This window comes from Dipodomys merriami, unplaced genomic scaffold (assembly GCF_024711535.1).
Source record: "Dipodomys merriami isolate MVZ:Mamm:240054 unplaced genomic scaffold, mDipMer1.0.p SCAF_2633, whole genome shotgun sequence".
Taxonomy (NCBI): Eukaryota; Metazoa; Chordata; class Mammalia; order Rodentia; family Heteromyidae; genus Dipodomys; species Dipodomys merriami.
In genome coordinates this window covers 27,946-41,273 of record NW_027204086.1, presented here as the reverse complement: position 1 = coordinate 41,273, position 13,328 = coordinate 27,946, and the positions used below count along the sequence as shown (strand labels likewise).

The 13,328-nt window shown below is 35.1% G+C and overlaps 1 protein-coding gene across 1 annotated transcript; it reads left to right on the top strand.

The window, feature by feature from the left end:
- The first annotated feature begins 3,041 nt into the window (after positions 1–3,041).
- On the top strand, positions 3,042–9,488 carry LOC138837153 (stAR-related lipid transfer protein 4-like). The gene is made up of 3 exons (XM_070035947.1): positions 3,042–3,162; positions 3,960–4,074; positions 4,970–9,488. Exons 1-3 carry the CDS (start codon positions 3,127–3,129, stop codon positions 5,197–5,199), a joined length of 381 nt encoding a protein of 126 aa, XP_069892048.1. The 5' UTR covers positions 3,042–3,126; the 3' UTR covers positions 5,200–9,488.
- Positions 9,489–13,328: the final 3,840 nt, after the last annotated feature.

The window sequence follows — 13,328 nt, the reverse complement described above, 5'->3', positions numbered from 1 at the left end:
AGGGAAATTCGAGTTGGATTAAACATTGTAAGCAAGTCTAGAAATGGAACATTTACATCAGTAACTCCCAGCGGGGATTGAAAAGTGTAAAATGTGCCAAGGGAACATTGGTGCTTAGTGCTTCCTGTACTTACATTGAGGCTTAAAGAAAGGGTAAGTGTTTTTGTAAGGTATGCTAGGTAGAAGGAATTATATTTGCTACTGAAACACAGGTGAGAAATACCTTAAGGATTTTATTTAGGGAAATACAAATTGTGTTTCTGCTCTAGAAGCTAGAATCATAAATTTGGGGCTGGAAGAATATAGGTCTGAAAGGTTATTGAATTTGAAACTAAGGAATTCAGTATTGCTTGCTTTCTATCCAACTCCCATGCTTGTTTTCTAGTCTTTTAAACATTTTGAATGTTCTCTAATAACACTGAGAAAGATGCAAATGAGCATGGAGAGTTGACAAAGAGGCTTTACCTAGGCATCCGTGAGTAGCCTCTTCTATTACTTCTAGATTGGAGAGGTAGTGAACTGTGACTTTTTTCTTCAGATTCTTAAAAAAATATATGATTAAGAGTTCAGCTAAGGTATAGGGAGTTTAAACTAAGGCAGCCGCATGGGAGTTGTAAAAGACAAATAAATATACAACAGATTTAATGATGGCCTTGGTGTTTTAGTGGTAATAATCACAATGGTGGTGGTAGTGAAGCAATGATAGCTAACATATATTGAAGCCAGAGAGTGTTCTAACTGCTTTACATCTCAAAAGTCATCTTGGTTATCGACTACATGGTGGTCGATGAGTTTTGTGTAAAAGAATAGGCTTAAGAAAAAAGAAATAGTCAAAGTTGAATTCCAGATTTCTAATTTGTAATATATTAGATTAATCTGTGCTACCCCACCAATGTCAAAGAACATAGGAGGAAAGCAGATTTAGGGTGGAGTGATAAGTTTGCCTTATGATGTTTAAGCTTCAGATGCTTTAAAAATTTCCTGACAACATTGAAACCTAGCTATCTCATACTTTATCCCCCGTTTTTCTTCCTTTGAAGTAACTTAAAATTCTAAAGTTGTATGTGTTAATTTTGTTTCATACTTTGAATGCATATTTATAAAGTTTAAAGAGTCTTTATATTTCCTGTATTTACTTAATTTACTAATTTGCCTATAATTTTTTCATTAAGTATCGTCAAGATTTAGTTTTTAATCTATGTTTGCAAGTTTGCCTATTCATAGATTGGTGGATTATGACAATTCTCTTGATAGTACAGTATTTGTGTTTCTTTATATACATGTATGATTTTCTTTGTGGTTAAAGAATGAATATCATCTAGCTTTGCCAGACATTACCAAATTGCTCTCAAAAACAGTAGTTTAAGAGTTCTCATCCTCCTCCACTCTTACTTTATTTTTATTTTTTTGTCGGTCGTGGGGCCTGAACTCTGGGCCTGGGCTTTGTCCCTCAACTCTTCAGCTCAAGGCTAGCGCTCTACCATTTGAGCTACAGTGCCACTTCGGGCTTTTTCTGTTTATATGATGCTGAGGAATCAAACCCAGGGTCTCATGCATGCACGACAAGCACTCTACCACTGAGCCACCTTCCCAGGCCCTTCCTCTACTCTTAATCTCTGGTAATCCAAGGAATATGAATGAGATCATACCTTGTAAGCATGTATCTTATGTGTATATTTTAGATATCATCCCTTGTAAGCATGTACCTTACTTATGCTTTAGATATCTTTATTACTAGTGAAGATAAGTGTATTTGTTGATACTTCAAGTCAGTCTTAATATGCCATTTGTTCATGTTTTGATTAATTTATTAGGATGATTACATGTCCATTATAATGATCATCTTTTTTTTTTTTTTTTGGTCTGTCCTGGGGCTTGAACTCTGGGCCTGGGCACTGTCCCTCAGCGCTTCAGCTCAAGGCTAGCGCTCTACCACTTGAGCCTCAGCGCCACTTCTGGTTTTTTGGTGGTTTATTGGAGATAAGAGTTTCACGGACTTTCCTGCCAGGGCTGGCTTCGAACCACGATCCTCAGATCTTAGCCTCCTGAGTAGCTAGGATTACAGGTGTGAGCCACCAGCACCTGGCTATAATAACCATCTTTATATCTTTTCCCAGACTGTGTCTAGCTAAGTGTAACATTAGATTTCAAATTTTCACACAACTTTTGTATATGTTTGTGTTTTTATGTATCCTATTCTTAAAAGAAATCTCCTGACATTCAAATGTCACAAGATATGAATATTTTCTTTTCATCAAAGTTTTAATGTTTTATGTTTTATACAGAGATATTTGCTAGAATTGTTTTGAATAATGGGTTGTGTTGAGATCCAAATTTTATTATCACCATAAAGATAATTATTGAATCTGAGTACCACTTATTGAACAGTAGATGTAAAGATAGCTAGTGTTATCATTAAAAATGTCAAATTCCTATATATTCATCAACTATTTCCCAAGTGTTCTGTTCTTCCACAGGACTATCTTTCTGCTTTTAATAAAAAGCTTTTAAAAATTAAAGCTAAAATTTGCATGGACTGGTATGTTTGAGGATAACTAAAGACCAATACACAAAATAAATGGACTAGTATTATTATAACAGATCTTATCCCTGTTTGCTAATTAGATTTAAGGACTTTTTTTTTACAAAAGTATTATTTTTCGTTTGTTTTGTATTGTACAAAATAATGAGCTTCATTTTTAATATGTTTATACATGTATATAGTGTAGCGCAATCATATTCATTCCCTTATCACCTCTTTTTGCTCCACTTCTGCCAGCTAGTTCTCTTCCTCTTTGCAAATAGTTCCCCTTCTACTTTCATATGTTTAATTTTTTTCTTTTCTTTTCTTTTTTTACCATGAGGATTTTGGTAGAATTTAGTACAACTTAACTTATCAGAAAAATTGTTGGGATTTAGTCCTTCAAAAAATTTCATTAATTTTCACTCCTACATTCAGTGTTAGCTCTGGACAGTGAGGACATGCTGAAATTCTTTTCATGCTAATAGCATTTATCTTTCATTTTTGTCTCCAGCTACAAAGCCCAAGGTGTTATAGATGACATTGTCAACAATGTAATAGATCATATACGCCCAGGACCCTGGCGTTTGGATTGGGACCGCTTAATGACTTCTCTGGATGTTCTGGAACGCTTTGAGGAGGTATCTATTTAGAAACATCACTCCTGAGTTTGCGTGTGTGTGTGTGTGTGTGTGTGTGTGTGTGTATGTGTGTGTGTGTGTGTGAGAGAGAGAGAGAGAGAGAGAGGCAGTGCATATGTGTGACCATCAATGTCTATACATATTTACATTTACATTCATTGTTGTCATTGCTTTGAAAATAGTAGTCATGGTGAAGCTGTCTCAGGAGAATACTATGCTATCTTTTAAAAAGCCTGAGTTTCCTCATCTTAATCAATGAATATTAGGACTGAGTTCATTTGTCACAGTAGTCCTACTCTTCCTACTTCAGATAATCTTTAACATCTTTAATTGTAAAACTATAAGGTTCTAAAATCTAAAATTCTAAAAATAAAAACAACCCACTTTCATACTTAAGTTTCTAGCTAAACTTGTGTAGGTCTTCCATTAATATTAAGTCAAAAATCGAAGACCAAAGGTATAGATATACCACTGTAAGCATTAAGAAAATATGTAGCAGAAATGGCTTGATGTCTATTTTTATTAATTGATATATCATATTTGAATTTTTATTAAAAAATGCAGTACTGTTGTCAAAGTATGGATTTTATCTCTAACACTCTTAAAACAATTCCCTCATTATTTATGGAATATTAGTTATATTATTAATTTAAATTATTTAATTATTAGTTATTAGTCTCTTGGACATCTAAGATACCCGGGAATTTGTGCCTGTGTATATTTTCATCCATATCCATTTTATGTGTGTACTTTCTATGGTAATAATACCTGTCTTTTCTCTTTTTCTTCATTTTTAGAATTCTTGTGTGATGCGTTACACTACAGCTGGTCAGCTTTTGAATATTATTTCTCCTAGAGAGTTTGTTGATTTCTCCTATACTGTGGGCTATGAAGAAGGACTTTTATCCTGTGGTAATAATATTAAAACCATGCACTTTTAGTCCATTTCAGTTTCCTAAGAGGGTAATGTTTCCTTTTTTCTGAAATACGTTTTCAACCCTCATAGTTATTTTTTTTTCTTTTTACAAATGTTAGGCTTTAGGGGATAAAACCATCTGAAAGGTTTTTGTTCATAAATTTTCATTTCCAATTACTTGCTATCCCGTAGTTCATAAATAGCAGAAATGGAACATATGACTAACTTTAAGACAGGGATCTAATAAAGTGAGTTTCTTCTAAATTACTCTCAGAAAACAGCATCTTGGTATATGTGTGAGAAATATTCCATAAGCTGTGTATTCTTTTGCAAAATTAAAAAATACTGACAATGGTAAGCTTCTATTTCCTATATATATATTTCATATATATGTAAATTAATACTTTATAGATAGTATGCCCTTCTGATTACAGTTGTAGGTAAACATCTGCTTTTTATTTTGAAGTAGCTAGTATCAAAATTGGCTATGGTTGTGTTTGTGGAAAATAGTCATGGCACCATCAGTGTGGTTATTGGCACCTCGAGGCATAGCTGCAACAACCAAACCTTGTAATTTGCTAATAGTTTCCAAGAATGACAGACATGATGTCATCTCTTCCGAAAGGATTAGAACGTTCCCCAATTCCTGTCTATCAAGCCCCTGTCAGAATTTTCCTTGGTAATTATCTTTCTTTATTCTACCAGTAATTTTTCTTGTTATTATTGTTGTTTGTTTTTAAATTCTGCTATGGTTACTCTTAAGGATTTTCATCCTTGTGGATAAGAAGCAGTGTATTTAACTAAGAAATCAGGTTATATTTTTTTAGATGAGAGTTTTAGACAAATGTCAGTTGCTGCTATTAATAGTGTTATTTAAAAATTATCTTTTAGGAGTAAGTGTTGACTGGAGTGAAAAGAGACCGGAATTTGTTCGAGGATACAACCATCCCTGTGGTTGGTTTTGTGTTCCACTTAAGGACAGTCCAAGCCAGAGTGTCCTGACAGGTTATATTCAGACAGATCTGCGTGGAATGATTCCTCAGTCTGCAGTTGACACAGCCATGGCAAGCACTTTAGCCAACTTCTATACTGATTTACGAAAAGCTTTACAGAAGGAGTAGTATGTTCAAACTGGTTTCCTGAGATCCGCTGAACCACTGCTTCCCATCAGATGCATGGCTTGTAAACATCAGCCTCTTCTCTCTTCTGTATAGCCTGTGGACACATTTCAGATGTTTTGGCTTGGTAATACAGCATTTTATTCTTAAAGTAAAGAGCTAAAAGAGGGCATTTCAGTTTTACTAAACTTTTATTTGCAAACTGTTGAGTATGCAAGTATGTCTAAAAATAGAAAAGAGAACTCCACCAAGAATTAGCTACAGTTGTTTGGCCCAGATTATTTACAGAAATGGAATAGTGTGGCAGTATGGATATTTTGGCTTCTAAGAACTCAAAGAAAGCACAAGCTTTATGCTGTTCATATTATTTTGGAACATTATGAATATTTTGTAAAATTTTAATGTTTTTGGAGGTAGATGCTAGTGTTTTACTTTCAATATGTTTTATGAGTTTGAGGATACCTTCGACAAAAGATAAAAGTTCTTATGTATATTTTGTATGGAGAAACCAGTTGAATCGTACTCCTTTAAGTATTAAAAAGACAAAAATGAGAAAAGGATGGATGTTATATAATCCAAACATAATTTACTTTTGATATCTAGATAGCATTCTCTTGTAATGTCTTTAAAAGCATATTTGTGTCTTTATGTATTTATATTGGGACTCTTTATTAAATAGCATTTATGCAGGAATATGATTATATACATCTCTGTGGATTATGCCCTGGTGACCCCACACCGAGCAGCAGTCTGAGGTGCAGGAAACAGCAGGTGTTATCCTCTCCTCACCAGCAGAGAGACCACTCTAGAAAGTCAAACTCAATCAATGTACTGTACATGTTTTAGTTGTAAAAGTACCACCCTATTCACAAAACAGTTCAAACTATCATAAGCATTCCTGGTTGTTATGTAACTTCTGTCCAGAACAATAACAAATGTATCTATGCATTTGTCCAAATGCCAGGATATTATCCCTTAAATAAGTATTCCATAATAATTTTAACATTCCATCTCAAGCTTTAGCTTTTGAATGAACTTTCTGGCTGTGTGTGTGTGCGTGTGTGTGTGTGTGTGTGTGTGTGTGTCTGGAAGCCTAGGTGTGTGTGTGTGTCTGGAAGCCTAGGTGTTGTCCCTTAGCATTTTTGCTCAAGGATGATTGCTGTACTATTGAAGCTACAGTTCCACTTTGGCTTTTTAGTGATTAGTTGAAGATAAGAATTTTAACAGCTTTCCTCCTAGGGCTGACTTTAAACTGAAGTCTTCAGTCTCGAGTAAGAATTATAGGCCTGAGTCACCAGTTCCTGGCTCTGGCTTCTAAAATGAGAACATGAGGAGACATGGGTGTCCTTGAAAATCTTTGTATGTATGTATAAGCTTCTGTGCATGCACAGAAATGCATGCTATTGTTCCTATGATTTTCTTACCTGTCATTACAATGGTATTTATTGTTTTTGTCTTCTTTCTTATGTATTTATTGAGAGAGTCCTGGAAAATACAAGCAGGCAGACCACAGAAAACCCCACAAAAGTATGTAATCATTTAAGATAACAGTTTAAGTGCCTCAAGGTTTGATCTATGTTTCACTCGTTTTCTGTTTTCCTGAGTGTAAGGAAAGAGTAAATCAGTTCTTAGACTCATTTTGAGTGAGGAAAGTGGGGAAAATGAAGCTTTTTTTTTTTTTTGGTTTTGTGTTTATTTGTTTTGCTAGCACCATCACTAGGTTCATGGTGGGCAGACTCAGTTTTTAGATTGTGAGTAATGTTTCAAGATCTGAGAGAAACAATGAACAAAGAATTCCATGTTCTTAGCTTAAGTTTATTGATCCTTTTCTAAATTAACTGCACCTTTTGAATTGCTGGATTTCTTTGCTACTTTTTCCTCTTCTAGTAGAAAGAAAAACAGAGTTTACTTTTGAGTATCCGATGAGAATCATTAAATGTTAGACTTCATCTGTTTTCCTCCATTTGTTTCTCTTAGTCTAGTTTCTCTTAGGTCACTATATTCCATTCTTCTGTGTTGGATGGAAAAATAAGGATTTGGGATGAGACTAGATACATCATTATAAGGGCTATTACTGCCTGTGCTGGGGTCTCTAAAGGGAAAGAAATCCCCTATCTCCCTAACCTTGTGTTCACTTTGTCCTTACTAATTTATACTTCCAATAGGTGAGCACAAAATTCCCTGTTGAACCCAGACCCCCTGCAGGTAAAATAATCTTCACAAAACAATTTCCTTGCAATGTTGAGTCATAGGATGAGTTTGCAAATATTGTATTTGAGTTACCTGAGATGTATGTGAAGCTTCTGTATGATACTTTAGATTGACTGGGCTCCAGCTGGGCACTTGTAGGAAACAGCTTTACTGAGATATAATTTACATAATACAGTTGACTCACCTGAAGTGTGTAATTGCGAGTTTTTTCAGTACATTTATAAAGTTATGCAACCATCATCACAAAACCGTTTTAGAACATTTCTATCACCTTGAAAGATCCCTTTTGTTGGTTTGCAGACTCAAATCTAACCAAAGTTTATCACAGTTGTCAGGGAAAGGAAGATGTTGGAAGGATTATAGTAGGTCTTGTTGTCTGAGGAATGCGTGATTTTTAAGCTCAGGATCTTTGTTTTAATGTATTAACTATATTGTATCAAATCAGGTGTCATAATAGTATAAATTTAATGATGCTGGGTGGGATTTATATTAGCACCTAATTGAGTCTGCTGTACCATGGAGTGCAGGAGGAAAGAGGAAACAAACATCTATAACTTGAAATATCCTAGCAGCCACATTAAAAAAAATTAAAGATACATAGCTGAGGATTAATTTTGGCAGTATATTTTAACTCAACATATTCAAAATATTATTTTAGCATATAAGCAATGTAAAAATTACTGAGATAGCATATATTTTATCTTTCATACTAATTCTTTGAAAATTGCTGTATATTTTTTACTAATTTGGACTAACCTATCTAAAGTGTTCATTAGCTACATAAGGCCCATGGCTACTGTAATGAAGAGCTCTAGACTGTATATTTATTTGTTTTTCTATAAGATAAATAGACAATGTCATGGAATTACTTTTGTTGAATTTTTTTTCCCATGAGATAGGGTCTCGATTAGAGGCCAGGCAAGTCTTGAACTCTTGAAGTTCCTGCCTCAGCCTCCTAAAATGCTGAGATTACAGGCATGTATCCTAGTGAAATTGTTTCTAGTTTCTAGAGACTTGCTGGTTAACTAATACATATGAATTTTAGAAATAAATGAAAAATTGTCAAAATAGAAATGACTGCCCTGAAATATTTTCCTTTTTAAAGATAAATAACTTCTGATAGAACAGTTGAGGTATAAAAGAATATAGTCTGCCTTATTTTTTCTCTTGTTGAGTATCTTCTATAGTCTATAACTAATATGTCCAAATTTATAGGACATAGAGTTGTTGATACAATACTGTTTTCAGTGTACATTGAAATTTTTCAAAAGAAAATTAAAAGAAAATAGAGTGTGTCTTTGGTGATATGTTGCATGAAATATTAGTTTATGTTGATATTTCTTGGTGAATTCTTGAGGTTTAAAGCAATACCTAAAAAAAGTAATGATTAGAACTTAATTATCTGCATTTATAGTTCAGACTTCTACAGTACCAGAGAGATTATGAATGTCAGAAATCTCTTTATTTCATGTTCCTTGAGGTTAATTATTTGAAATGGCAGATTACCAGCCACAAAATTATACCCCAGTTAATACAATTGTAGTTTTTCCTCGATCCTAGTGCCTCTGCAAGCCCACCCTCCCTCCATCCCTCCTCCTCTTCTCTCTTTTCCTCTTTCTTCTCCCCATCTCCTACTCCTTCTTTCTCTGTCTTCCATCTTCCTTTTTTTCTTTTTCTTCCTTTCTCCTTCCTCCTCCCGCCTCCCTCCGTCTGTCTCTCCCTTTTCTCCTTCCGCTTTCCCTTTCCATTTCAAGGTTCAAAGTCAAGGCTTAATTAGGAACTACACTCTTAGTTTTCAAGTGGTCTCATCGAACTTCTAGGATAATCGGATAGTTGGACCTGAGCACAGATGTAACATTAGGTCAGTGTTTCTACACAAGAAGATGAGATTATGACTTCATTATTGTGTTGTTTTCAGAGATTTTACATAAAGAGCTGGACATTAAAGTTTATCTGTTGTAAAGAAAAGCTATGTTATTTTGGAGAAGAATATAATTGTTTTATGAATCAATATGTGAAACTAGGGTATTTAATAAGCTAATAAGAGCATGTATTGCAATAAATGTATATTTTTAAAAATTATATCAAAATAAAAATTTTTAAATACTCTTATAATTGGTTGTTGATTTTGTGTGTATAAGTTGCTTTAACCTTAAGTGTTGACCAAATATTTAGTTTCATATATATGAATTTAATGAATGGAACTTTTTGAATTGGTACATAGGAAAAATAAAAAAATGGAAAATCAAGTTAATAACATAAATGCAAGGAAAAAATCTGGAAAATAACATTAATATTTCACATGCTAATGTCTTGCTAATGTCTCATATAATAGTAGCCATGATACTGCTGAATCTTTATTGGATATTGTATTAGTTAGCCTTCTGTTACTGTAACAAAATGTCTGAGACTATTTAGTAATTTACAAAAAAGGTTTATTGTGGCTCACAGGTTGAAAGGTTCCAGTACAGAATTAAGTGTCCTTATGCTTTGGGCTCAGCACATCATGATAGGAGCTTGTGATTGAGCAAACTTTTCTTAGAAAGTGAAGGGATGGAGGAAGAGATCAGGATCCCATGGTCTCCTTTGAGAGATCATCCAGTATTCTATTGACTTCCCACTAAGTACCACCTCCCAATAGCACATCCCTGGGACCAAATCTGTAACATTTGGACCTTTGAGGGACATTTCAACATCGAAACTACAGCAACTCAAATATATGAGTATATTCTGCCCTTAGAATAGTAGTATATGATGAGAGGTTTCCTGTTTTTTTTTTTTTTTAACAGATGTTGAAGTAATTGTGTTAAGTGGACTAGACATATTTTCATTTGTAATTGGAAATAGTCTTGTGATTGCAGGGGAACTCATAATTTGTACGTTAGGGATGCTCTAAATGTAATATAAGACAACTATGAAGTGGCTTAGAGACTTGTCTTCCTCACTTAAGAAAAAAAATCTGTAGTGAATTAGCCTAGATATATATCATCCATTGATGAATGGACAAAAAGAGTCAGTATTCTCAATGAAATTTTATTGAGCCACAAATTATGTTCTTTGCAGCAAAATAGATGGGACTGTAGACCATCATGTTAAATGAAATAAGCCAGAATGAAAAGGATATCACATATTCTTGCTCAAATGCAGAATCTAGACAAGGACGAAAGGAAGGAAGGAACGAAGAAAAAGATGAGTGTCAAATGAGGACTGCTGGGAGAGAGGAAGCAGCGGGAGGTGGAGAGCAGTAGAAAGGATGGTGGGAATAATTGTGGTCGAAGTACTGCTTACATGTATGCAAATAGAACACTCAAATTCCATTACTATTTGATTAAAAGTGAGGAATTAAGAGCAAGTGGGGAGATGAATTCAATCAAGTACACATATGTATATATAGAAATATTACAATGAAACCTTTTCACATAATATATACTAATTGAAATATGTTATGGTCTGAATGCTCATGTTCTCCAAAATTCCTATGTTGACATCCTAACTCCAAAGATGGTGGGTGTTGAAGGTGGGACTTTGAGAGGTGATTAGGTCACCCACCAAAACTCATTTAATTAGTGCCATTAAAAGTGGAACCTGAGAGAACTGGGACTTCTGCCGTGTGTGGACAGTGAACTGGCATCCTCTGACAGAGCAAGCCTTCACCAGATGCCAAGACTCCAGATTTCTTAAACTTCCTGAAGAAATGCTGAATGCAAATAAATTCATGATGTTTTGTTGTAGCTGCTGGAATGCACTAAGACAGCTGAATATAGATAATTGTTAATGTTTTTTCCAGCTGAGGAATTTCAGAGCTGATTCTGCTGCTGTTCACATCTTTACCTTTTAGTGAGTGATGGGTAACTCACCAGTCCTGGAAACTGCAAATAAAAGTTGAGAAGATTCAAGGTGCCACTCTTCTCATTTGTCCATACTGTCAGGAAAGCACATGCCTTTCCAGAATCCTCTGTAGTGTGGATCACATGACTATAAAGGAATAACTGTAAGGACTTGCAGCCTGGATAGGGGAAAGATCCAACCCCCTCCCTAGCCAACCATAGTGTCACTGACTTGAATCAGCTTTGGAAGATGTAAGTTTCCTCTACATGTCATGAAGGAAAATGACAGCCCTCTGAAATAAGAATGAAGCATAATCATTTGCTCTAGTCAAGAAACACTGTGAGCCCCTTGTAATTAATGGCAGATGTGTCATGACTATCCTTCATAAAAGTAATGAGTTGATGGACCTCCCAGGGTGGGTTAATTAATGGTTGGTGTTTCATGGCACATATCAACATGAATGGCCCATGTCTGTATTTTCCTCATGTTTCTGTTATTTTGGAGCAGAGTTCTTGTGGCAAGATTGTAACCAGGAGGTGATACAAAACGTATCCCAGAGCATACTTGTATTGCCAGCTGGAAAGACTACTGGAGAAGTTCAAAATGCTGTAGCAAAAACGTGAAGAAGCAGAGGGTAATTGTACCCCAAACAGGCATTATGTATTAGTGTTCTTTTTTTCAGGTGTAACTTCCTATTTTTGTTGATATTAAGTACAGGAAAATTGACTTTTTATGAAAAGAAATGGTCTAGAGGTACAAAACCAGAATGAAATTAATAAGAAATGTTTCATATCCTGTCAAAAATTGATTTTCTGATGGGAGCTTTTGGTTTTCTTTAGCAGTCCCCATAGTTCCCTCAGTGGAAATATCTTTGTGCAGGGTGAATGCGCTTCCCATTCAAGTCAGGGTGGGGGTGAATAGAGAAAATTCCAGTTGTAAAGGTGAGCCCGGCTATCATATCACTGGCTTCCCCCACAGATACTTTACACAGAATGTTTGCTAATTCACCGAGTAGCCCAGCTCAAGTCCTGCTACCTTCTTAAGAATCAACATGAGCAGAGACAGGAGGGGGAAACAGGGGAGAATAATGTAAAGGGTGACAGTGACTGAGAAGCACTGTACTTAGTACTAACATTTTAAAAAAGGAAGAAAAAAAGACACGAACTATTTTTTGCTCCTGGTCTCTGGACCTGAAGATTTGAAAGTATCATGGAACATGACCATTGGATCCCTTCTGGCCGCCAAATTCCACACTTGGATTTTTTTTAAATGGTGAATTTTTTCAAGGACAGAAAAAGCTTCATAACTTTTATATTTGTTTATGTTGATCCAGATTATGCAAAAATGTATTGCTGTACATATGAGGGCAGTTTGTAGGAAAAAGTAAACTAGTGTTAAGAGTAAAAGAGTAGTTTCTGGAAAATGTTATGAGTAAGTTTCTACTTTGTGTTGAGTATTTTCTTTTTTCTTTTTTTTTCTCTTTTTTTTTTTTTTGTCCGTCCTGGGGCTTGAACTCAGGGCCTGGGCACTGTCCCTGAGCCTCTTTGTGCTCAAGGTTAGCACTCTTATTACTTGAGCCACAGAGCCACTTCCAGCTTTTTCTGAGTAGTTTATTGGGCTGGCTTCAAACTATGATCCTTAGATCTCAGCCTCCTGAATAGCTAGGATTACAGACATGAGGCACCAGTGCCTGGCTCAATATTTTCTATTAAAAATAATGGACAATATGTTTTTATGTGAATTGTTGCAATTATGTCCAGTGAACTGATTTTTCAATGGGGCAGAATCAGATGAAGATGTCTATTCCCTTCTCAGCCTCTGTGAACTTATGAAAGGTATTACCTTTCCATGTGTAAAACCTTTTAAATAAGATGAGCTTGCCAGATGAAGTAATGACTAATACCCCCTCTTGACATTCATAATGTTATCAATTTACTCCATGGAAACAAATATTCAAGTACACAGTGTTACATCCTAGAGGAACTCAAACTATAATTTTATCTTAGAGGAGGGGGAAATCCTCAGAAGATTCAACCACACATTTCAGATATAAAGAAAATACCACTGCATTTTCCTTAAATTGTAACATTTTA

Bases quoted from the DNA above. Each gene is read 5' to 3' on its own strand.
- LOC138837153 (XM_070035947.1), top strand. From the start codon at position 3,127: ATGACTTCTCTGGATGTTCTGGAACGCTTTGAGGAG. The intron at 3,163-3,959 runs GTATCTATTTAG...CTTCATTTTTAG, and splicing joins TTCTGGAACGCTTTGAGGAG to AATTCTTGTGTGATGCGTTA. The intron at 4,075-4,969 runs GTAATAATATTA...ATTATCTTTTAG, and splicing joins AGAAGGACTTTTATCCTGTG to GAGTAAGTGTTGACTGGAGT.